The sequence below is a fragment of the Meriones unguiculatus genome, chromosome 9 (genome assembly GCF_030254825.1).
Source record: "Meriones unguiculatus strain TT.TT164.6M chromosome 9, Bangor_MerUng_6.1, whole genome shotgun sequence".
Lineage (NCBI taxonomy): Eukaryota > Metazoa > Chordata > Mammalia > Rodentia > Muridae > Meriones > Meriones unguiculatus.
In genome coordinates, this window is record NC_083357.1 from 50,854,111 (window position 1) to 50,878,852 (window position 24,742).

General features: G+C 52.3%; 1 protein-coding gene across 2 annotated transcripts in view; it reads right to left on the reverse strand.

The window, feature by feature from the left end:
- Positions 1 to 1,190: 1,190 nt before the first annotated feature.
- Positions 1,191 to 24,742, reverse strand: part of Nfatc4 (nuclear factor of activated T cells 4) — a 32,726-nt gene continuing 9,174 nt past the window's right edge. The window contains exons 1-10 of one of the 2 annotated variants that reach the window (XM_060391153.1): positions 9,697 to 10,928; positions 7,584 to 8,679; positions 6,293 to 6,455; positions 5,464 to 5,663; positions 5,026 to 5,198; positions 4,659 to 4,799; positions 3,378 to 3,433; positions 3,029 to 3,155; positions 2,281 to 2,859; positions 1,191 to 1,563 (exon numbers count right to left, since the gene is read on the reverse strand). In XM_060391153.1, coding sequence (XP_060247136.1) covers positions 1,496 to 1,563; positions 2,281 to 2,859; positions 3,029 to 3,155; positions 3,378 to 3,433; positions 4,659 to 4,799; positions 5,026 to 5,198; positions 5,464 to 5,663; positions 6,293 to 6,455; positions 7,584 to 8,679; positions 9,697 to 9,796 — 2,703 coding nt within the window. In that variant the 5' untranslated portion in view covers positions 9,797 to 10,928 and the 3' untranslated portion in view covers positions 1,191 to 1,495. Of the gene's footprint in view, positions 1,564 to 2,280; positions 2,860 to 3,028; positions 3,156 to 3,377; positions 3,434 to 4,658; positions 4,800 to 5,025; positions 5,199 to 5,463; positions 5,664 to 6,292; positions 6,456 to 7,583; positions 8,680 to 9,696; positions 10,929 to 24,742 lie in introns of those variants that run through there. The other variant, XM_060391154.1, reaches the window with a different exon arrangement.

Consider the following 24,742-nt stretch of genomic DNA (forward strand, 5'->3'; position numbering starts at 1 on the left):
GGAAAAGTCCCAGGGCTATCTGGGTTCAGTGAGCACAAAGAGCCCAACCTGCCTGGAGGTGAGGCAGAACGATGTAGCTGAGGCCCGTGGGACCTCTATCCTGTCACTGACGGATCTTGGGTGTGCCCTCTCAGGGGGATGGGAGCCATCTAGCTGATTGTGCTCCATGTGTACCCTGTGCACCCGGCTCCAGATAAGCAGGTGGGTAATCATGACTTTCCCTAGTGGTCAGGAGATGAACGAAGGAGGAGGAGGTGTTCAAGGTCTGGGGAGGGAGGTGACTCAGTGGTTAAGAGCGCTGGCTGCTGTTCCAGAGGACCTGGGTTCAATTTCCAGAACCCACACTGGGGCTCATAGCTGTCTGTAACTGCAGCTTCACCTCATAGGCTACCGAGACAGTGAACAGAGCAGACTTCTCGCCAGGGTCTGTTAAGAGAAATGGATGTACCAGCTACGCAGAAAGCCAGCATGGACGTATCTGCAAGATAAGCCTGGAGCTCAGGCATGCCTTGAGCCCCAAGGAATTCAGAGCTGTTAGGAAAACAGCCTGGCTTTCTGCAGTCTACTACTAAAGTACAAATACCTCCAGACTGTCCTCACAGCCATCAAAGGTCGGAGATTCCATGGGTAGGCCCATGCCAGCTCTTCCTCACCCCCTCCCTTACTTCAGAGAATGAGCCTCTGGGGCCTGAATCTCCTGGGTTAGCATGTCCAAGAGTGGGGTGGGGACAAGAGTCCAAGAAGGCAATGTTCAGCGCACTGCTGTGGAGCTATGCGACTTTAAGCAAGCCTGTGTCTCTCTTTGAACCTGGGATTTCTCCTTCTCTAAATGAGTGAGAAACTGGGCTGCTGTTTTCTCACCTTGACTATAAATCAGAATCATCTGGGTGGTGGCAAGACGCAGGAACCAGAGAGCACAAAGATTCTGAGGCCTCATCCCAAAGCTGAGGAACCTGAACCTCCGGGGAGGGGAGAGGAAGGGAGCCTGTGGGGTCTTAAATCCCAACCTCAGCTCCAGCCAGGGAGCCTCTGGAGCTCCTGTGCATGCCTCAAGCCCCTCCACCAGGGAGATCCTTAGGATTCATTGCTCCAAGCCATACCCCATCTCCTCCCAACTTCTCAGCCTCCTTCGGCCAGAGCTGGAGTAAGCTTGCATCACCCCTTTCTCCAAAGAGCTCTGGAGCCTGAAGCACTGGTCAGCAAGCCGTTTATTACCCATCAACCTGTCCAGCATCACGGCCTGCACAGCCGGGACATCATCTTCATCCCAGTCAGTTCGGGCATCCAGCCTCCGCCTCCACCCTCATCCTCTATCCTCTGCACCTCACTCCCTTTCAAGGCAGCACCAGGCCCAGGAAGGGGGCAGTGGGAGGGGCACACCTTAGCTGGGAGAGGGAGGGGAGACTGGAAGACAGAAGCTGGCTCCAAGCTTCTGGAGCCAGCACCCCTGTTAAGGGGGCAAGGAGGCAGGGCTTCTGGAGCCACTACTCGTGGCTCAGGCAGGAGGCTCTTCTCCAGGACGTGCAGGGAAGCCACTCAGGTCTCGGCCAATGATCTCACTCACTGTAAAGGAGGGGCAGTTGACAGAAAGCACTAAGGCAGGTCTTTCCCTTTTCCGGAGACCGACCCCCTTCAATTCCAGGCAGGCCTCCAAGCAGGGCACATCTGGATTCCTCTTTTGCTGTGCCTCAGTCTCCCCAATGTCTCATAACAACCATTCCTCGCTAAAGTTTGCCCAGCCCCAGTTATGAGGGTCCCCAATCCTGCATCTTTGACTGCTCCTCCTGACAGCTTGGCCTACATCTGTGGCAGCGGATTGGGTGTAGGTGTCATCGGTTGGAAAAAGAAGAGACAGAACAGGAATGTCTTCTTCGCCAAGGTAGACTGTAGTCACCAGGGAAAGCTGAGGTGAGGGGAAAACACTCAACCTGGCTTCCCACAAGCCACCGTTCCTCACCCGTTGAAACTCAGTGACTGCATCTACAATCCAGGCAACTGGATGAAATGAATGGTCTTAAAATACTTCTAGGGTTGACATTTTGTGATTAGGGCAGAGGCAGAGGAAAGGCCGGAACAGATACTCCGTGTGCCCCTCAGAATTAAGTTGCTGGATTCAGGTAGCCACACACACACACACACACACACACACACCAAGGACTTGCTCCCGAGGCCTCTGACTAGCCCTGGGAGACTAAGGGTGCCAAGCCTCCAGCCTCCAGCAAACACGCAAACCGATCCCTTGCACTCACTCACACTCACAACCCCCAGTCCCGCACCCACCTTCCTCCAGGGTGACACCCTGGACAGGTACATTGTCTCTGAAGCCGCTGCTGTAGCCACCCCTGGATTTCTCCTGCTCCGAAGCCCCCTCCCCAGGGGGATAGCCTGGCCCCACCTCATCGTAGCCCTCAGCAGGTAGGGGTTGGATAGCACTCTGGGGATGGAAGGACTCTTCAAGTGGTGGGGAGGAAGGGAGTGGAGGCCTAAAGGGGGCCGGAGGGGAGAAGGGAAGCCCCAGGGCAAAAGAGGAGCCCTGTCCTCCATACGGGTCACCAGGAAAGGGGCGGGGAAGGAAGGAGATAGAAGGTGGGCGCACACCTGTGGTACCCCCGGCCTCAGGGAACATCCGCAGGCCTGATCTATAGGATGGTGGAGGCCCTGTCTGGGGGTACAGAGTGGGCGTGCTATAACCAAAGCTTTCTGACAGGTAAGGAGTCTCATAAGCAGGGTCTTCATGGGGATAGGAGGGGTAAGGGGGCCTGGGTGGTGAGAAGTCCATGTCAGTGCCAAAGGGGGGACCCGTCGCAGAAGGGAAGGCCCGGAGAGATGAGTCTGGTAGGGGCTCCTCCTTGAAGATCACTGGGTAGATGAGGAAGCAGGAGGCTGGTGAGGTGCCGGCAATACCCCCCCCCCAACACACACACACACTTCCAGCCTCCTTCCCTTCCAAGGCTTCATCCGCCCCTGAGCCCCTCACATCCGGGGCCCACACCCTTTGCCCCCGACCATAGGCAGCCTTAGCTCGCACCAGGCAGAAACTTGAAGCTTTGGGTAGGACTTCGCTTCCTCCGCCCATTGGAGACGTAGAAGTAGACCTGGACGGGCCGGGACACCCGCTTGTTGCTGTACTCAGGGATGGTCAGAGTCAGTGTCACCTAGTGAGAACAGGGAGCCAGACAGAAGACCTCACATCGCCTCGACCCTTGTCTCCTAGTTCCACAGCTGCGGAGCAAAGTCCATTCCCTCCCTGCTCCAGCCAGGCCAGAAAAAGTGACTCTGGAGTCCCAGCCCATGGGTAAAGGGGCCCTCTTGAGAACTTCCGGTCCTCTTCCGCCCTTCACCCCACAACTAGATCGGGCAGTCCAGGGTCATGGCACCTCACTGCTCTGCAGCCTGTTCACCGCGGCCTCCTCCTCCCACTGCAGCTTTCCATCTGTGCAGGAGAAACAGAGGCTCGGACCAGCTCTGGGCTCACCCCGCTCCCCACCCCAGTCCTCTGTCCTTTCTCCTCTGGCTGGAGTCAACCTCAGGTCTGGCACAGGTGTTTCCCAATGAAAGCGGTGGGGCAAAAAAGACAAACTGAGGCCAAAGGAAAAGGCTGGGACCTACAGGGAGTTAGGGATACCGCCTTGGGGCACTCCTACCTGCTAACCCAGACATCCCCTCCCACGATGTCAGCAAGACAGATGGTAGGGTAGGAATGGGTCCCCTCCTGAAGGGAGGCATGAGACCAAGTCTAATAACGTGGAACCTCTGGAGTGTCTCCGAACTAACTCCAGGGTACTCAATGTGTGGGTCTTGGGGATGGACCATCAGTGAGCAAGAAGGAACGAAGAGGAACCCCACAGTTTGGTGGCCGGACCCAAAATCCTGAGTCTCTCGTTTCTCCACCACTGTAACTTTACCTTGGGGTGTCCCCATAGGCTCTCATATTCACAGCTATGCTTTTATCTCAGGACAGGCCCAGGACAGTCTATGACAGTGTGAGTCCCTCTTCACATATTTCTTTTTTTTTTTTAATGATTTATTTATTATGTATACAATGTTCCTTCTGCATGTACACCTGCATACCAGAAGAGGGCACCAGATCTCACTACAGATAGTTGTGAGCCACCATGTGGTTGCTGGGAATTGAACTCAGGACCTCTGGAAGAGTAGCTGGTTCTCTTAACCTCTGAGCCATCTCTCCAGCCCCCCACATATTTCATCTTCAGGATGGTAAACCATCTCGAAGCCTGTTTCTCTTTAATAGACAGGGTGTGCATTTCTTTTTTTAAAAAAAAATGATTTGTCTTTATTTTTTATTTTCTGTGCATTGGCGTTTTGCATGTATGTCTGTGTGAGTGTGTGTGTCAGATCCCCGAGAACTGAAGTTACAGACAGTTGTGAGCTGCCACGTGGGTCCTTGGGAAGAGTGGCCAGTGCTCTGAACCACAGAGACACCTCTCCAGGCCCACGAGTGTACTCCTTGCCTTTGCTCACTATCCTCGGAGTGCTAGACTGTAGTCACATCGCCCCCTGAGAAACTGACTGTACACAATGAGGGAGGGAGATAAAGAAACTGAGGTTTAACCTGGCAGTTTGGTGACAATGTCAGAGTTGTGCCTGCTGGGTCCTAGCTCTTCTCCCCTACCCTCCTCTCCCCAGTGGGTACTCACCAGGGCCCCTCTCAATGAACACCACCTTGGAGTCTGGCAGGAAGTTGGAACCAGTCAACACGAGCTCCTCCCCTCCCCTCACAGAGCAGGCACTGGGGCTGTAGGCCTCCACCTGGGGCAGCTCCTGGGCTGAGCGCTGGGCTGCAGAACAGCGCAAGAAAGAATCCTGGCTGGGTGGGCTGCAGAAGAGGCAGCCCTCCCAGCCACTGGCAGCACGAGGGGAGCCCTCTTTTTAGTGGGAAGTAACAAAAGATAACCAAGAGCAGCATGAAAGCAAGCAGGCTGTGTAAGGGCTCCTGAAGCAGAGACAGAGCGGACAGGTAGGAGCTGCAAGACACAGAGAACTGGCCAGGGCCTGCTTGCTCACAGCACTCGATGGGCACTGACGCCGCCTGCACAGAGACGACCTTCCCGCCGCCCTGAGGCACGTGAACACGGAACACCAGCCGCACACGTGTGTTCTTGCGCCCGATGTCTGTCTCACCCTTCCGTAGCTCAATGTCTGAGTTCCGAAGCTTCAGGATTCCAGCGCAGTCAATGCTGAAGGCAAAGGAGAGATGGTAAGCCCTTCTAGCTGTAGCTGGGGCAGAGAGGCATATCCCAGAGGGGAAGAACCCCCAACCCTGCCCCGAGTCCAAGGCCATGAGTGTGTAAGGGTGCTTACAGGGACTGTTTTCTAATCTAGAGATGGCCTCTCCAAGAGCTCCCCTGGTTGTGATAATGACTAGCTCTTTGTGGGGAAAAAGAAATGGGCCTCTCTGGTCCTAAGTCCTACAGGCTGAGGGAAAGTTGCCTGGGGACTTACTTGGCAGCCATGTTGTTCTCTGGGAGCAAGGTCATCTCCAGCACTTTGGTCCCGCTGACTACAGCTTCGTAGCTAGCCGTAGCCACCATCTTGCCAGTGATGCGGTGCACCTGGTAGAAGGCGTGCGGCCGCAGGCTCCTTTCATCTGCAGTGCCAATGAACATCTGGAGGGTCAGTGGCTTCTCACTGTAGCCTAGAAGCTGACACAGGGAGACAGAGGCCACCTATGTGAAAGCCCCAGTGTCTTTTAACCTCTATCCATCCTTGGCTTTTCAGTCCAAGGATGGGAATGGCAAAAGATAAAGAACAGCCCACAAGGGATTCCCTGTGGGAAACTGGGTATCAGTTGTAGAGAAAATGTGGCCTCAAGTTCACAGTGTTATTCTTGGATGGCCTGAACTGGGCTGGGCAAAGGAGGAAGAGCTTCCAAGAAAGACTAGCCCAACTCAATATAGAGAAAACCTAACTCCCAGTGACCTTTGGCCTTGGCTGAAACCCTCCCCCACATCTGGCACGTCACCACTTTCCAAAGTAGACTTGAGGCTGATGTCCCCTGGGAGAAGTTGCGGGGGGGAGTGGGGCAGTAGGAGAACAGAAAAGAAGCGGGGAGGGGGGGCTAGGAGAAGAGAAAAGAAGAGCAGAAAGTGTATCCGGGTCTCTGCTATGTGCCCTTCCTCCCATAGTTCCAGTCCCTCCCCTAGGCTGCCTGCAGGGCCACAGCTGAGGAGTGTGGGAAAGGGCAGTGCCATGATTCTGTGCACAGCTGCAGCCCGTTTGCAGGGATCTGGGCCGGATGGAGAGAAAGTCAGGGCCGCCTTCTGCCCCTTACCTTAACCACAGGGTGGCCTCCTGGAGCAGCCTTGACAGCTCCTCGGCTGCCCTCGGTCTCGTAGTGGGCCCGGTGGTGAGCTCTGGGCTGTACCTCAATCCTCAGCTCCAGCTGCTCATACTGGCTAGGCAGAGGCCAGTCCAGCGGAGGTAGGGCAGAGGTCCTGCAGAGGACAGGAGAACACGGCTGTCTGGTACTTCAGACCCATCAGGATCATGCAGGGTTTGTGAGGAAGGAGGGCAGAGTGGATATGGGAGAGATAAGAAACCACAGCAGAAGTAAACCCCAAAGGCTCAGAAGCAGGGGGATTGACAGGGAACAGTCCTTCGTTTGAAGAGGAGGGTGTGGAAGATGACGAGGGTCCCCCGCGGCTAGCTACCTTCTCCTCCCAAGTTCTGGACACAGGGTTTGGAGGCTTTACCAAGAAACAGAGGAATCCAAAGGCCATGCGGGTCCTCCCGCCTGGGAGGAGGGGGGCCCAGGTTCAGCACAGAAATGCCACTTTAGACAGAAAAGGCATCAGACAAAGAGACTGAGGACAGAAACCTAGAGTAGAACCTAGGGCTGACTACTCTGCGACCAGGCTAACTTCCTCCCACTAGTTGGGGTTGAGCAGGTAAAGCTGCAAGGGCTAAGGGCCACTTTTCTGGACTTGTGCTTACAGGTACTCTGCCGGTAATTCTCAGCTGGCAATCGCCTGCGCACACCCACATACCCCCCGCTGATATTTGGGAATGTCTTAATTGCTATAACTGATGCAAAAAGGACCGTTACTGTCTAGAGAATAAAGGCCTGGGGAGATGCTCAACCGTTAGACAGCGTCCACTACAGCCCTGCACTACAGGCAAGTTTCAATATAAATTCTTTGACTTGCAAATCTTTGTAACTTCATTCCGATTTAAAGTGATGCTCTTAAGCCGTGGACCTAGAAACAAGAGCTGGAGGAGGGCTGTTCTGTCTGGCTAGGATCAACGTGCCTGTACCAGGGCAGAGCTGGAGGTGTGGGAGACCCCAAGGAACTGATACTCTTAGAATACTGAAGGGTTGGGGTGAAGAGGCTTTTCCAATAGTTCCACGGGACGCTGAGCTAAGACTCAGCCCATCGTCAGTCAGCTGGCTCTTTTTTTAACTAAATTGCCTTCGGCTCCGTGACTGGGGCCCTGATGTAGCCGTTCTTCTGAGATGTGGAGAACACCTGAAACCAGGACCTGTCTTTAAACTCATCCTTTGACCTTCCTACCCCGGCTTACAACGGGTTGAGGAGCGCAGGGGTGCAAGATCCGGCCCTCACCTGAAGATGGGGCTGTGTCCCCCGATCCGGGCCTTGGACCAAGCCAGGGGAGAAGGCACCGCTAGGTAGTCCATGCCAGCCGCCTCTTTCCGCAGGGCGCCTGGAGCGGCCACGGCCTCCTCCGCGGCGGAGGGAGGCTTCCCGTTGCACGAGGCAGGCTCCTCCGGCCGCGGCAGGGCCGCCGCCTGCTCGCTGGAAGTCCTCCGGGTTTTCTGAGGGACGCTCTCGGTCGGCGGCGCACCCCCATAGTCGAAGGGGCCCGGGGAGCTGGGGTCCCGGACCAGAGGCAATGGGGGCGGTGGAGGGGGCTCTGGCCCGTCTTCCCCGAGGCTGCCCCGACGGGACAAAGCCGGGGAGGCCGAAGACGGGGTTCCAGAACTGGAATAGCGCCGCTTGCCGCAGGGAGAAGCAGGCCGAGGGGAGGCGGGGACGGGCCCCGGGGCGCTGAGGAGCAGCCAGCCGTCCTCGGGCGCTCGGCCCCCGGCGCTCGGGCCGTACAGGCCCCACGGGTCGTCCGGGGTCCACGGCCTGGGGGAAGCCCTGGGCGAGGGCAGCGGAGAGCTCAAGCCGAAGCGGGAGGCTGCCTCGTTGAGCTCGGACTCCACCTCGTCGCAGGCCGCGTACAGCGCCGCCTCGTCCGAGGCGTCCGAGAAGAAGCTCCACGAGGACAGGCTGCTGCTTCCGGGGCTCGGGCTGAAGAAGGCGCCTCCGCCCTGGCCTCCCGCCTCTCGGTAGCCCCCAAAGCCCTCCGGCGGGGGGTACTCTCTGGGAGAGCCGTCCCCCCAGGGTTCGGGGGCGTCCTCCAGGGAGGTCGGTGGGTCAGGCGTGGGAGAGATGGAGGTGATCCGGATGCTGGGACACTCGAGGACACGGCCGCCCCCGGCACCTCCCGCGCCCCCTCCTGGACCCCCCAGCCTCACCGACCGAGCCGGCTGGCTCTCCCAGGTGCCAGGGGAAGGGGCAGGACGGGGCGGTGGCGAGTGCATGCCTGGCCGAGGGGGCGGCGGTCGGGGAATGCCAATTGGGGCAGCACCATAAGGAAGGGTTTCCCCCAGGGCCAAACGGCAGCACGAAGGGGCATCCTCGGAGTCCAGCTCTGTCAGAACGGGAAGAGGGGTAGAGGGAGGTGGGGAGAGAGAAGCTGGTGAGACGTCTAGGTTCCTGGGATGGTCACCCCCAAAGCCTGACACGCTCACGTAGGAGGAGTCTCCTGGACAAAAGCAAAGTTGAACCTCAGAAGACGGAAACCTCTGATCCCCCTGGTCCTGGGACCTAGGGTACCAGAGAAGGTGGGGCTTGAGGTGAGGACGGTGGGCTGCGCTGGGCTGGGGAGTCCTAGAGCCCGGGCCTGGAGGCCTGTTTGCCCAGGCTGGGCTGGGGGCGACTCACACATGAACCCAATTAGCGACGGTTCCCAAACCCCCAAACGGTGCTGGCAGAAACCCCAGTTACCAACGCAACCGTGGCCTGGGGGTGGGAGGGATGGGGGCATGTCTGTGGTGACGAGGGGAGGTGGCTCCTCCCTCGCCCCCCCAAAAAAAGGGGGCGGGGTGCAGCCGAAGGGTGATGCGTGCGGGGCCCAGCCAGCCGGGGGGCGGGGGACAGCAGGCAGCGCGATGCCGTGAGAGCGGCGGCCGCCGCCCCCGACTCGATCCCCGCCATCTGCCTCTCATTGCGGCCAGACGTGGGGGGGAGGGCAGGAGGGGGGCCCCTGCGACGCCCGAGAGAGCCCCCAGCCCCAGGCGTGGCGTCTGCAGAACCAGGCCCAGGTCCCAAAGCCTCAGACTCCGGAGTTAAACCTCCCCTCCCCAAGCCGGCGCCCCGAGCTCTTGGGGGCCGAGGTTCCCTTCCGCACCCCATCCCAGAGATAGTCGGCCGGGCCAGGAGGCGGTGCGTAGCGACAGCACCCCCACTCCCACCCCAGGCGCGACCTAAAAAGGAAAAAGTGGCGCGGTGGCCCCCAGCCTCACTTCCGCAGCCTCGGTCGTCCTCGGCTGTCCCTCAGCCGCTGACCCATCTCACCCCCGCCTCGAGGCCCCCGAGCTGTCCTCACTCCGGTCTCCCAGACCCTTCAGCCGCTGGCCAAAAGACCCCTACCCAGCCCCACACTAACCTTCCCCAGGGCCCCCAGCGCCCAGCGGGGGGGCCTCCTTTTCCTCCCCGAACACCAGCTTAAATTCCAGCTCCTCATCCTCGCAGCTGGCCGCCCCCATGGATCCGGCCGGAGCCCCCAGGTCCCGCCTGGGTTGGGAGGGGGAGGCTCTGGACGCTGCTGGAGCTTCACTCGAGGGTGGCTCCCTCCCTCCCTTTCTCCGAGACGCCTCCTCTTCGGTCGCTGCCGCCTCCCTCCAGACGCCCCCTCGTTATTATAGCAACTTTTCCAAACTTTTTTTCTCCCAAACTTCTTCAAAGCGCCCCCCCCCCCCGGCTAGCCTGTCCCTGATTGGCTACCCGGGATGCTCCGGCCCCTCCTCCAGGGATGAGATGGGAAAACCACGCGCCCCTAGTCTCCCCCACTCTCCCTCCTCCAGTCATCTCTCCAGTCCCACCCCCTCCAAAGGGGGAGAAAAAACTGAATTGAAAAATGGTCCCTTCAAACGTCCTAGGACCCTAATGGTACCTATTGGTCCGCGGCTGTGACAATCATTTCCCACCGGGGGCCAAACCTCAGCCTATTTAGTCCCAGCTAAGGGGGGGGGGGGGGAATCCGGGTCCGACTGCCTTAAAGAGCCCACATTCCGAGTCCCCGAGTAGCGGGCCCGCGGTACATCCTTCCTTAAGATCTGAAGAGTGTGGGGCCACCTCTCCTGCGCTTTCGGCCGAGGGCTGAGTTAAAGAGAGTTCTAGGGTTGAGAGAGGCTCTGGGCTGCCCTGAAGAAGTCATCCCTTCCTCCCCCTCGCTGGGACCGCTCCACCTGGGCCTCCGGGACCGGCCACCCCCACCCTTCCCTGAAGTCGAAGAACTTTTAGCCCCTTCTAAGCCCGGCAAGCCTCCGGAGGCCCTCAGCCCTGCTGGGCGCCGATCCACGCCAGGCTTTGCCGATTCCCTGGTCCCAGCCACCTAGATAGGCCGTTAATTAGCCCCACGGAGGAAGTCGGCCTCCTCCTCCCGAGAGCTGCAGACCCGAAGGACTCTGCTCCCAAGGCAACCCGCTCCCGGCCCGTCTAAACTCCCGGCCAGGTTTAGAGAGGGCCAGAAAGCTAAACACTCAGGCCCCAAGGCCGGACACCTGTCACCTGGGCAGGGAGGGAAGACCCGGCCTGGAGTCACCAGGAAGGAGGCACAGGACAGGGGGTCTCAGTGGGGGCGCAAGAGCGGGGCTGGAGAGCCCTGAGGCGGCCGGGGGCGCTGGAGGCCGGAGAGCGGCGCGGGTCCGCGCGCACGCGCCCCGCACGCCCCACTCCTCCCCGGGAAGCCCCCCCACCCCTCAGAGTCCGGGCCGCGCCCCCCGACAGCAGTCAAGCCCCCGAAAGGGTTAAGCGGCGGCCCTCGGGTCAGACGTTTACAAACACTCGGGAGCCGGGCGGGGACCGCGCCCATTACGCTAATGAGAACCAGGCTCGGCGGAGGGAGGGGGCGGCCCGCCGGGCCCTAGCGCCCGGGCGGCGGGGCGGGCCCCTCCCCCGAGCCCGTCCTGGGGTCCCCCCCGGCCCCCGGGGACCCCGGTGACGCGCGGCGCTGCCCCGGCTGCAGGCCCGGGGGGGGGGGCGGGGAGGAGCGGCCTGGCGGGCGGGAGGGAGGAATGTTCCGAGGCCGAGCGGGGAGGGAGCTGGTTTGATTTTTTTTTTCTTCTCCCCCCCCTCCCCTACGGTTCCTCTCAGGTTACACTCCCGTCCCGCCGCACCTCGGCTCTAGAGGAGCGCGCGGTCGGGGAGCTCGGGCGCAGCCACCACCCTGCACCTAAGGGGGTGCGGGGCAGAGGTGGGGATCCAGCGGGGCCGCTCCCCCCGCCCGGCGGCACGGGCGGACGCGCACATTCTTTTCAAATGTCATATTTCCTTTGATCCTGGGCAGCGTTTCCCCATGTGTCTGGCTCGGCTTCTGCGCGGCCAACCGCCTCCCCGCCCCGCCCCGCCCCGCTTTGTCTCCCTGCACAGCCTCCCCGCTCGCCCCCGGGGAGGGCAGGCTTCGGCCCCCGCTCCCCTCGGCCCCCGGTGACTCAATTTCCCCGCTGCGGTATTGCAAAAGGAAGGGGGCCGGAGACGGCAGCTCGGCGCGAGGGAGGCAGGAATGTCGGGGAGACAGGCCGGGGCCGGGCAGACCCTCCCGCCTGGCCCGGCTCCGTGGAGGTCGAGGGCCCGAGCCGAGTTCGCGTCGCCCTACGCGACTGCCCCCTGGCGACCGCGAAGCCCAGCTGCCTCCCTCCCTTCCTCCCTCCCCCGGCGGTTCTCGCGCCACCTCGTCGAGCTCTGCTCTCTGCCCTGTACTGTCTGTTCTAGAGCAGCGGTTCTCGGCGCGGGGCTCTTACCGACCTTACACGGGGGCGGCGGGGGCCCGCCTGAGACCATCGGAAATACCAGATTTTTTACAACACAATTCGTAACGCCCGCGAAACGACAGTTCTGAAGTAGCAACGAAGATGGTTTTACGGTTGGGGTTCCCCGCAACAGGAGGAAGAGTGTTAACGGGTCGCAGCGTGAGGAAGGTTGAGAACCCCTGCCTCTTGCAGTGCAGGCTGTCTTGGAACTCCTTCTCCTCCTCCCCCCCCTCTTCTCCAAAGTGCTAGAACTATAAACTCATAAGCCATTCCCAGTTTGTGCTCTGTATTCTAATAGGTATTTATGCCACAAACGTGAAGGTGGACCTTAGCTTTTTTTTTTTAATTATACAAAATATTCTCTTTGTAAATGATCCAAGTCAGACAAGATATGGGGTCAACTCTGAGAGTGCCGTTTTGTATCCATTTAGTATATGCTTGTACGCAAACATGATCTTTTATGTGCGTGACCTCATGCTAAACGTACTTTTTCTTGACTTGCTTTTATCCCCTCGGTTAATAAATGGCATCTCGGCCTCTTGTCAGGCCCGTAATCTCGGTTCTCAGGAGACTTAAGCAGGAGGATTACCAGTTCAAGGCCAGTCCTGGCTGCATAGCAAGATTCTGCTAAATTTTTTTTTTTTTAAGGAAAGAACGTTGTTGTCTATAGATCTTCTGTAAGCACTTGTGCATCTGAAGGCGGCAATCACTCATAGGACTGAAGAGGGCTACATGGGCGGTTCAGGGAGTCATCAGCAAACTTACCAGGCTCTGAACCCTGTGAAGTGCAGTAATGGGACAACGCTAGAGCCCTGGATGTTACAGGGTAACCAGCTTGTTTCTGGTTGGATTTCAGGCCTGATCCATGGGAAGAAATACAAATACGCGCTTCGGACCGCAACGCTGAGCAAGAATCAGTGGCTGGGAGCTCGCCGCCGACACACAATGTCAAACTGTTCTCTAAATCCTATCTCTGCAGCCCTGGAGTAGCAGAGCTCTCAAGCTCGCCGCCGACACACAATGTCAAACTGTTCTCTAAATCCTATCTCTGCAGCCCTGGAGTAGCAGAGCTCTCAGACCCCGTTAGAGGCTTCTTCGTGTAGTGGATGGTGATTACCACAGAAAACCACTACTGGCCGAAGAGCAGAGAAGTGGCTGCGGGAGTGCTCCGCCGCAAACGGAACATTCACCTCGCTCCACACTCATTGAGGAAGACGGGAAGGAATGTAAGGGCCAGAGGTCAGAGAGGACCCAAGCGAAACTGCGTCTTCTGGGTATTGTAGGACGAGTAGTCATGAACTCAGAGCGGCCATGGTTGCCTGCACACGGTCAACCCAACAGTCTAGTATAGGGGGGCTCGTGAGCCCCCAGCCCTGACAATGGGGCTGTTGATGCGTGGTGGTTCCTGGAAGAAGGAGCGGCAGTCTCCTTTAGAGGTGTGGCCTCACGCCCATGGTTAGATGGGCAGCACAAACTGGACTCAGAGTATTATTTTTAAAAACAGAAGATGATTGGATGGGGCTGGGAGACAGCGCAGAGGTTACGAGCGCTGATGTTCTTCCAGGGGGCCCAGGCTTGATTGCCAGCGCCTGTGTGATGTCTCACAACTCTGTAACTCCAGGTCCAAGGTACCTGATGCCCTCCTCTGGCCCCTGAGAGCACCAGACATGCATACGGTACCCAGACACACATACAGCCAAAACACGTAGTGAGATCCTGTCTCAAAAAATACATATATTTAAATATTTTCCTCTATAAGAATTTTTTTCAGTATTGGTTGTGATTTAAAAAAAAAAAAAAGAAAGAAACATAATAAGCAATCACCAGAAAAGAATACAGGGCCAAAAGTGCTGATGAAAGCCTTTATCCCAACACTCCACGGCCAAGGCAAACAGGTCTCTGTGAGTTTAGTAACCCTGGTCTACATTGGGAGATCCAGGCCAGCCCAGGACTGTCAAAGGAAAGAAGCAAGAAAGAATGAGGATGAGCTGAAGAGATGGCTCAGTAGGGAAAGCACTTGCCATGCAAGTGTGAAGACCCGAGTTCAAATCCTCAGAGCCCACTGTAACAGGGCAAGTTAGGTAGATCGCCTCTGCAATCCCGGCCTTCCTAAGGCAGGGTGGAAAGCAGAAAGGAGAGTCTCTTAAAGCTCACAGGCCAGCTAACTTAATACAGTTAGACATGACAAACAAAGGGGTGCTATCTCCAGGGGGAGTGCTAAGACAACCGAGGCTGTTTTCTGACCTACACACACACACACATACACACACACACACACACACACACAGACATTGCCTCCTTCATCAGACATGCACACACACATACAGGAAAAGAAATGCAGATTGTAAAAAATTTTATTGCCCTCAAATATAATAATGCCAAATGTTTATGGATAAACCAGTAGATAGATGGATGCATGATAGGGAAAAGCATTGGGTTAATCATTGTAATTTTATGAATATTACATTATATAATATTAATTATATTAGCATTGCAATTGCAATATAATTATATTTAACCATTTGTAATTATATTAATACTTTTTTGGCATGTATATAGTATATGTATATGTATGTTCACATATGTTTGTCTGCATGTGAAGGTGCAAAGTTGATGTTGGGTGTCTTTCTTGCTTGCCCTCCACATTATAGATTGAGACAGAGTTGCTCTCAGAGCCTGTAACTCTCAGATTCAGCTACTCCAGTTAAGTTAGCTTGCTCAGTGGATAAAGTGTCTCTGCCTTCAGCTTCCAAATCCATGTTACTCCTCTATCAAAGTAGAGGAGTCAAAGCAGCAGGAGCTTGAAGCAGACAGTTAGCTCATGTCCACAGTTACCATCAGAGAGGAATAAATGTCCTCATGTTCACTCGCTTGCTCGCTCGCTTGCTTGCTTGGGCTCAGCTCTATTTCTTATACAGTTCAGGACTGTATAGAAGGAATGGTTCTGCCCTTACAGTGGGTTGGGTCTTTCATATCAAATAAAGCAACCAAGATAATACACAGACCAACCCAATTTAGACAATCATTCTCTTTCCAGGGCCAAGCTAACGTTACACCCACTGAGCCATCTTCCCAGCCCTACTTTTTAATTTTAAAAAAGGAAAACTATAGATGACGGCACAGCGTGTAAAGTCACTTGCCACCAAACCTGACAACCCAAGCTCAATCCCCAAGACCCACTCGGTGAAAGAAGAGAACCAGCTCCACAAGGTTGTCTCTGAGCTCCATGCACACACGGAGGTGCACACACGCACGCCACACAGAAACACAAACAAATAAATGTAATAAAGTTATAGAAAGGAAACAGCACACATTAATCTACCGTAGGAGTAAATGAAATTTACAATTTCTACACTGAGTCTTGACTTTTATTGAAATTTATTAGCAACTGTCAAAATTATCCTCACACATATATTTTTACCTTTTAAATTACATTTTAATTAATTCATTGAGTGGGCTTGCCACAGCACACATGTGGAGGTTAGAGGACAATTTGTGAAATCAGTTCTCTCCTTCTACCCTGTGGGTTCTGGATGTGGGTCTCAGGTCATGGGGCTTGGAACAAGGTCTTTACCTGCTGAGCCACCTCACCAGCCTCAAGTATATCTTTAATTTTATTTATTTGTTGTTATTTATTGGGCAGCCAATTCTGCTCCGATTCACACTGGCCTTGCATTGCCAGCGCACTATCTGAAGTCTGCACTGTGGCTGTCACACAGTCCTCCGGGTCTGTACCACTTAAGGTTATCAGAAAAACAGAACTAATAGAGATTTGACATAGGGAACTGGCTTACAGTGACTATGAATGCTGACAACTACAGAATTCTCAGTGTAGATTTACAGGCTCAAGACCTTGGAAGAGTCAAAGGTACAGAAAACATCCGAGGCTTGGCAGGTAGATAATCAATCCCCTCTTGTTAGAGGAAATGAGTTTTTATTTGTTTGTTTGTTTGTTTGTTTGTTTGTTTCATTCAGGCTTTGGATGAGGCTCACTGCATTCCAGAGAACAATGCTGTATTTGTTTAAAGCTCACCAATTTAGACCTTAATCTATTAAAAAAAGAAAAAAAAAAAAAGGTCTTCCCAAATTGGTACATAAAGTTATCCAAAGCAAGGGTCATAGCTCAGTTGATGGAACTCAGTAAGCCTTGAATGCACAAAACCCTGAGGTTGAATCCCAGCTCTGCATAAACTGTGCTCCCAGCAGAAGGATCAGAGATTCAGTGTCATCCCTGGTGGCATGGTGAGTTTGAAGCCAGCCTGGAACAAAAGAGAACAAGGCTCTCCTCCCACACAAGCAGCTTGCCCGCTGCCTGCTGTAACATAAATTCAGACGGGAAATATAGGGAAGCTGCTGCCTGTTGGTGTGATCCCAAGCCAATGAGTACCTAAACTTGTGGACAGTTTCAGCTTCCCATTCCTTTTTAATGTATTTGTTTCTATTTTATGTTCATCTGTGTTCTTCCTGCATGTGTGTCTGTGTGAGGGTGTCAAGACGTTGAAGTTACAGGCAGTTGTGAGCTGCTGTGTAGGTGCTGGGAATTGAACTCCATCCAGCCCTTTGGAGGAGCAGTCAGTGCTCTTACCCACTGAGCCATCTCTCCAGGCCCTATTTTTTGTGTGTTCGTGTCTGGGGCACTCTCTAACCCTTAGAGTCTAAAGCCACTCCTGGGATAGCCCACAACAGTCTCAGCAAAACACCAACCCCTGGCCTTTCTTCCTTCCTGGGTCCAGTCACCGTTGCTGCCTTGCTCTCATTTTCTGAAATACCCAGTTAAAACACTGCATGCATTCCCGCCGTTGCTCAGTTTCCCCTTTTGCAAAATCCAAGCTTAGACAGATGCCCTTTCAGTAGCTGCCAACTCAATGGCTCCCTTCCCACTTCACTACTGTGGGTCTGCTTCTCTGACCTCAGTTGGTCCACTAGTCTGCATGTATGAGAGAGAGGTTGCTTGTTTACCCATTTTAGACTTGGTGTTTTTGTTTTGTTTGTCTTGTTTGTTCTGGCATGCTGGAGATGGAAACCGGAGAATACTGACTTCTAAGTACACACTCTACCACTAAACTTTGTCTCCAACCACACTCCCTTTTAAAGTTTATCGTGAGTCAGACAGAGCCTTAACCAAGTATTCAAAACCAGCCTTGAATTTACAATTCTCCTGCGGCAGCCTCCTAAGTAGCTAGGCTCACAGTGGTACACCACCATGCCTGGCCCACGGTGTTCATCTCAAGGAGGCTTTCGTCACTCCCCATGTCCTGGTCTCTTGCTTTTCCTTGCTTGCTCAGCTCAAGATCCCTTGAGGCTGCAGCATGTGGCTCTCATATGGAGGTGGCTTTTCACATCCATACATAATCTATTTCCACACTTTATGTCCCTTCTGCATTCCATGTCTGAGTTTATGGCCTTACCATCCTGTCAACATCCCAAAATAGAAGGTTAAATATTCAGACTTTCTCATCCACCAGACCTTTCTATTAATACCTCAGAAATATCTCTAGACTGGGATCCTTCCTCTGCAGTCCCACTGCGTTAGTTCTGTTCTCGAGTTACTCTAACTACAGACATTGGTCTAACTACGGACATTGGTCTTCCGGTTCAATACACATTCCAAGCAGCCACTGCCTTGGTCTTCATAAATCATGGATCTGACCTGAAACAACATAAAACTAAGCCTGCCCAGTTTCCAATACTTAAAGAAAAGAAAACCCTACAAGCCTTTGGCAGAGAACTCTGGAAAGGGCATCTTCAGGCTGGTGCAGTGGGTGCTTAAGCATCTTTGGTGCTCATTTGTGTTATTTCTCCACTGCACTCAGAGCAGCAGTTATGGTTCGGGGTAGGGCGTCTCCTTTCACAACATCTAGCTCAAGGTATATAGAGGTTCCTGTTCATAGTTCTCCTATTTAAAAAACAAACAGCAAACAAGCAGAAAACCTCAACTTGTCACTTGCAAAATAAACTTCCTTAAAAACTAAAAGAAAATTTAAAAGAAAATCCATGAGGTACACACCAAAAGTGTAATCCATCAAAACAAAAGAAAACAACAAAAAACCACAACAACCTTGGGTTGGATTTTATCAAATAAAACGTTTGCCCTTCATGATGGGTGGGTGTGGTGGTGTACACCTTTAATATCAGGAGGCAGAGGCAGGTGGATCTCTCTGAGTCTGAGGCCAGTCTGGTCTACAAGAAGAGTCTCAGGAGAGCCACGGCTACATAGAGAGACCTTGTCTAAAAATCAGAAGCAAAACTTTTTTGCCCTTCAAAAACTGCTATGAAGAGAAGACATGTTGGTGCATATAGTAATCACAGCCCTGAAGACACTCAGACTCAGACAGGAGGGCTCTGCACTCAGGCTAGCCTGGGACACATTAAAAAAAGAAAAAGAAAGAAAGAGAGGAAGGAAGAAAGGAAGAAAAAAGGAGGGAGAATGTGGGAGTAAGTCAGGAAGAGAGTATTTTTACTGACATCTTTAAAAGGCTCATATGTAGATGACTGGCCTCAAACTCACAGAGATCCTTTTCCTTCTGCCTCCCAAGTTCTAGGATCAAAGGCAGGCGCCATTACACCTAACTTACCTTTCTTTCTTGTCTGCTATATAATCCAGGCTGGCCTCTCATTTACAATCTTCCTGACATTTGGCAATTTCACAAAAAGTTAAATATCTACCTACCAGAAGGCCGAGCCATTCTAGAGAGTTATTCACAACTGAAAGTGTGTGCCACACTGGGAGTGTTGCTCAGTGGTTAACAAACAAACAAACAAAAAACCTCTCCTAGTCTGCATGAGGCCGCAGTCTGATTCCTCAGCTCCACGGGGAAAAATTGTAAGCGTAAAAGAGACAGAGGCATTTTGTACCTGTACAATGGGATACTACCTACCAATAAAAGGTCTGATGTGCCGATACACATAACAGCATGGAAGAATAATGATCCTGCCAATCACAGGAACAATAATCACATTGCATGAAAGAGATCGGGACAAAAGAGGACACACACATGTGTGATTCCACTTCCATAAAACCAAAACCGCAAGCCACTCTAAAGACTACGGTCATTGGGAAAGGAGCAGTGACCCTGAAGGACAGAACAGGGGGCTGAAAGGGACATGAGGAAACTCCGGGTGACGAATATGCTCTCCTGCTGAGGTGTTGATGTTAGCACAAATGTAACTCTGATCCAATTAAAGACGTTCTGGTTCAATAAAGTTGAACTGTCTCAAGAGAAACAAAAGAAAGGCCCCTCAAAGAAAGGCCCCTCAAAGGTTTCCTCAAAGAAGCTCTCCCAAAAAGGACAGAGCACAAATCTGGGTTTAAAATCCTCATCTGCCTGTTTTTGTATGGACTTGGCCTGCCCTCTCTCTCTCTCAGTAACCTACCTCTCTAACAAGATGTTGCTATGGAGAGCAGGCTGGCCTGGAATTCGCGGTGTAGCTCAGGCTGACACACACACACACACACACACACACACACACACACACACACACACACACACAGAGTGATCCTCTTGCCTGCCCCAGCATGCCAAGCGCTGGGATTCCAGATTGCTACCCCAGGCCCAGCTTCCTTAAAATGGGGCTACTCCACCCTGGAGAGGTGGTTTAACATTAAGAGCTCCAGCTGCTCTTCCGGAGAAGAGCAGTTTTGAGCACCACAGGGTGGCTAATGCTGGGTTTCAAACAGGAACCCCTAACCCTAACCTGCTAGGCCCAATCTCTCTCTCTCTCTCTTTCTCTCTCTCTCTCTCTTTACCTCCCTCTGCATTTTTCTCTCTTTGCATGCATTCCTTCCCCTTCCTATCTGCATGACAATTGCCCTGATCTCATTCTCTGAGACCGGTGAACCTGAATTTATAACTTTTTTTTTTTTTTTAGGTTTTTGTTTGTGTTTTTTCGAGACAAGGTTTCTCTGTGTAGCCTTGGCTGTCCTGGACTCCTTTGTAGACCAGACTGGCCTCGAACTCATAGAGATTTGTCTGCCCCTGCCTCCCCAATACTGGGATTGTAGGCGCGCAGTAAATCATGCCCGGTTGTGATCTTATACTTTTAATTAGGCTTGAATTGGCTTATTTTGTCGGCGGAGAAAAAACCTGTTCTCATTCTCTTGGTGCTGAGACCCCGCCCTCGGCCACACGGGGACTGGGACCACTCCTTCCAAGGACTAACTTTCTTTCCACCTGACCGGAGTGGCTTTCCCAGCAGTTACCTAAGAAGTACTTCTGGGTCTTAGACCCGCAGGACCCCCTGCCAAGCTGCAGCCTCACCGGGCAAGCCTATTCCGAAACAAAAACAACCTTTGTTCCGAAGGCTCCAGAGACGTTGGACCCCACTGTTGACCCCAGGCTATCGGGTGGGACCCTGCTCCATAGCCAGACACCCCGGGGGCCGGGGGGCGTGCTGCAAAATGTATCCCAAGTGAGGCTGTCACACACCTTGCACCCAGAACACCTGATTCCCCTTTTGTTCTGTTGCCTGGCCCCAGTAATGAGTCTAAATGGCCACCAGGGGGCACTCTCCAGACTTTAGCCTCCTCCGGGATATTGGCTATTGCTGCCAGCCGAAGGGCAATTGGTCTGAGCTCCCTATGTCCAGATTTTTTGGGAACTGTGCTCCCATTCCTCCTCTGTAGCCAGTATTCTACGGCCTAACCCCTACTAGCAGGGATGATCACGCGGGCTGACCCCCTGGCCTCCAAAGACCTGGATCCCAAACCTTTCATCCGGGGCACTCAACACCAGATAAACTGCTCCAGCCAAGCTGCTCATCTGACTCCTGAGGAATGTGTGACTCATTTGTCTGTGAATTTGATTCATAATTCTAGGGTCCAGTTCTTTAGCCCGCTGTGCCCACCGCATGACACCGTCTCTCAGCCTGCCCGCGTGCACGGCGCTGTTGGCTTTCTGCAGACAGCCTTCACTGAGCTAAACACCTTCTCGCTTTCTTCACGGACTTAGATTTTATTTCAACACCTTGGCCCCGAAGGCCGGAAACTGGCACTCTTTTATTTCTAAATTCTCACTGCCATGGACAAATGATTCCAAAACATCTTATATCTAAACTCACTCTGTTCTACGCTTAAGGGTCTACGTCCCCACTCTCAAAAACCTTTTATTTCTCGCTCCAATACACTCTGCTCGCGAACAAAAAATATCTTAAGACTATGTTGTAAATTCCTTATCTAAGAATTTGTAAGTTTCTCATTGGGTATGGTTTTATATATATATAAATCTACAACAAAAATTGGCTTTAGCTTCTTTTTTCAATTTTTATTGTTATTAATTATAGTTTATTCACTTTGTATCCTCCCTATAGCTCCCTCCCTCCTCCCCTTCCAATCCCACCTTCCCCCCTTCTCCACCCATGTCCCTCCCCAAGTCCACTGATAGGGGAGGTCCTCCTCTCCTTCCTTCTGATCCTAGTCTATCGGGTCTCATCAGGACTGACTGCATTGTCTTCTTCTATGGACTGGTCAGGCTGCTCCCCCCTCAAGGGGAGGTGATCAAAGAGCCAGCCAATCAGTTCATGTCAGAGATAGTCTCTGTTCCCATTACTAGGGAACCCACTTGGACACTGAACTGCCATGGGCTACATCTGTGCAGGGGTTCTAGGTTATCTCCATGAATGGTCCTTAGTTGGAGTATCAGTCTCAGAAAAGACCCCTGGGCCCAGATATTTTGGTTCTGTTGCTCTCCTTGTGGAGCTCCTGTCCTCTCCAGGTCTTACTATCTCTCCCGTCTTTCAAAAGATTCCCAGAAACAGAAAGACACACTCATAAGTGGATATTAGATATATAATATAGGATAAACATACTAAAATCTGTACACCTAAAGAAACTAATCAAGAAGGAGGACTGTGGCTAATCTGCTCAATCTCCATTCAGAAAGGCAAAGAGGGTGGACATCAGAGGAGGGAGAAAACAGGGAACAGGACAGGAGCCTACCACAGAGGGCCTCTGAAAGGCTCCACCCTGCAAGGTATCAGAGCAGATCCTGAGACTCATAGCCAAACTTTGGGCAGAGCACAGGGCTTTAAACTTGTAACAAAAGGCTTATAATTAAAATCTATACACGGGCGTGTGTGAGAGTGACAGAGAGAAAAGTTCAACTCTTGTTTAGGGCATATATATGTCTGTATGTGTGTGTATGTAACTCAGTTTCAACTTGATATGCATGTATGTATGTATGTAACTTGGATTTAACTCTGTGTATATGTGTATATAACTTGAATGCAACTCATTTAGATAGATAGATGATAGATAGATAGATAGATAGATAGATAGATAGATAGATAGATTCATTTACTAGGAAAGCAAATGTTTTTAAATAGCAGCCCAGTCGGCCACATGCCTTAAAACCTGCCCTGTGACCTCACCATCTTACGATGACCGCATTGTACAAGGCAACAATCATGAAACTTCTCAGCCCTGCTGAGAGCTTCATTTACTATTGTTCTCCTTTTGGACTAAGAAAGCAACATGTCTCAAACATTTTAGATTGGTATGGGTTTTTGTATGATGATAGAAATTCAAAGTTATGTTTGATACAATGTACTGTATATGTGATTCAGTGCTGGTTTAAAATACACTGTATAGGACGGTGAATTTTTAAGGTTATGAAGGTCTATTCAGAATTTAAAAAGCTAACTTAAGATATACATGTGACTACTTACATCTTTGCTAATGGCTCAATACCAAGCTCCTAAAAATAGTTAATAACCAAGACCTGTAAACTCCTAAGGTCTAATGAGGTTCATGGTAATGCTTGCCTAGCTTCCTTGTCCTTTAAGCCTTAGCTGTTTGGATAAACTAAACCATAAAAAAACAAACAAACAAACAAAAACCCTGCGATATTCTACAATAGTGTGTCTGGTCCCCAAAAAAGTCCTTTTTCCAGGGTCAGGCATTTAGACAAAAGAGCCCATTCCCTCAGGGGCTTGAAGAAAGTTCCTGCTAAAAAAGAAGTCATTCTCTTCTCTGGCGAGTCCACTAACTATGACTGTGGTGCCCACTAACCTGTCAAGATCAGTGCTGGCCACTAGGCTCTCTCAGTCCCTGCTCACAAGCCCACCACACCTCACAAGCCCCCCTTTCTCCGGAACAGCCTCAGCAGTTTAGAATAAACGTTTTCCCTTTTCACCCATGGAATGGCTATTTCGGTTTTCTTACTGTGCCCATTTGCAGGACCAGTAAATTTGCCAGTTTCTGTGGACTGTATCTATGATTAAAAGTTATATTGTGATTGTTAGTGTACAGGCTGCTCCACTGACCTGCCTTCAGGGGCCTTTCAGAGACCTTTCAGGGACCTAGCAACTTCTGTTGTGTGCCTGATAAGAAAAACCGCCAATTCCCACCCTAGCTTCCTTTCTCTTACACGCTCTCTCTCTGTCCCTCTGTCTTTCTCTGTCATGGGCACGCCCCTCCTCTCTCTCCCCCCTCCCCCTTTCCCACAATAAGCCCCCTTTATACCAGATCTGTTGTGTGGCATATTAATCATTATTATAACAGTGATATCTAAAGAGCTTCAAGTCAAAGGTTGTTGTTTTTAAGGCTCAAACTAAGCAAGGATAAAGCTGCAGAACCTAACCTTACAGAAGCTACTAACTGCTAAGGACAATTTAAAAATGCAAGAGCTGGGCTCTGGGAGCAGAGGCAGGAGGGTCTCTGTGAGTTCAAGGCCAGCCTGGTCTACAAAGGGAGTCCAGGACAGCCAAGGCTACACAGAGAAACCCTGTCTCATAAAAGAAAGGAAGGAAGGAAGAAAGAAAGAAATGCAAATTAATAGTCACTTTATAAATAAACAAATCCTTTAATGTGTTCAGAACTATGTTTGTAGTCACGCTAAATACTAACATGATTCCTCACAGGAATAAGCCTAACTTAGCCTTTTGTATACATTTTCAAGGTTAAACCTAGGATGGGTAACTAGAAACAAGCAAAGTTTGTCTATTCAGACATATTTTAGATAAATAGGTGGTTCTCAAGCACATTTAAATGTTTAATTTAAAAAAATTTTCATGATAAACATGCCAGCTCTTGACAGCACCCTCCAAAGAAGATGGGCACAGAAGAAGCTCCACCTGCCTGTTCTAAGTGTAGCAAAGCTGGCCGCTGGGCCGTGAACTGCCCTTTACCCCAACGGCCGACAGCATGCTGTTCAAACTGTGGAGAAGCAGGACACTGAGAAGTGGATTCAGTCCCTCCAAGTCCCTGCTTCACAGAAAAGACTGTCAAATCTTCTGGGCCTGGAAGGAGGAAGAAGGGTGCCCCACTGACCACAGAGGAGCCTTGGGTGACTGTCCAAGGAGCTGGTAACTCTGTGTCAGTTTTACTAGTTTCGGAAGCTTGGTCTGCCCTTCCTGTTTACTCGGGTAAACTTTATCCTTCTAGGGTCACTGATGGATTTGAAGACTAGACTAGCAAAAGATTTTTCAGTTTAACCAAGGTTTTGGCTGCCTTCTCAGTCATCTTCAAATGTAAAAACAAGGCCACAGGCCTCACTCTCCTAGAGCTACTGGGTCTAGACAGAGATTACTTTGTTACTAGACTCAGAAAACAGGTTTCAAAGTAACTTTTACTATTCCCTTATCTAAAAAATATCTTGCTTTACAGTGACTGCTCCCAGTAATCAGCCACCTGTGTCTCATGGTGACTAAGGTCAGAGGATACAGAAGCTTAGGTTGTGAGGATCT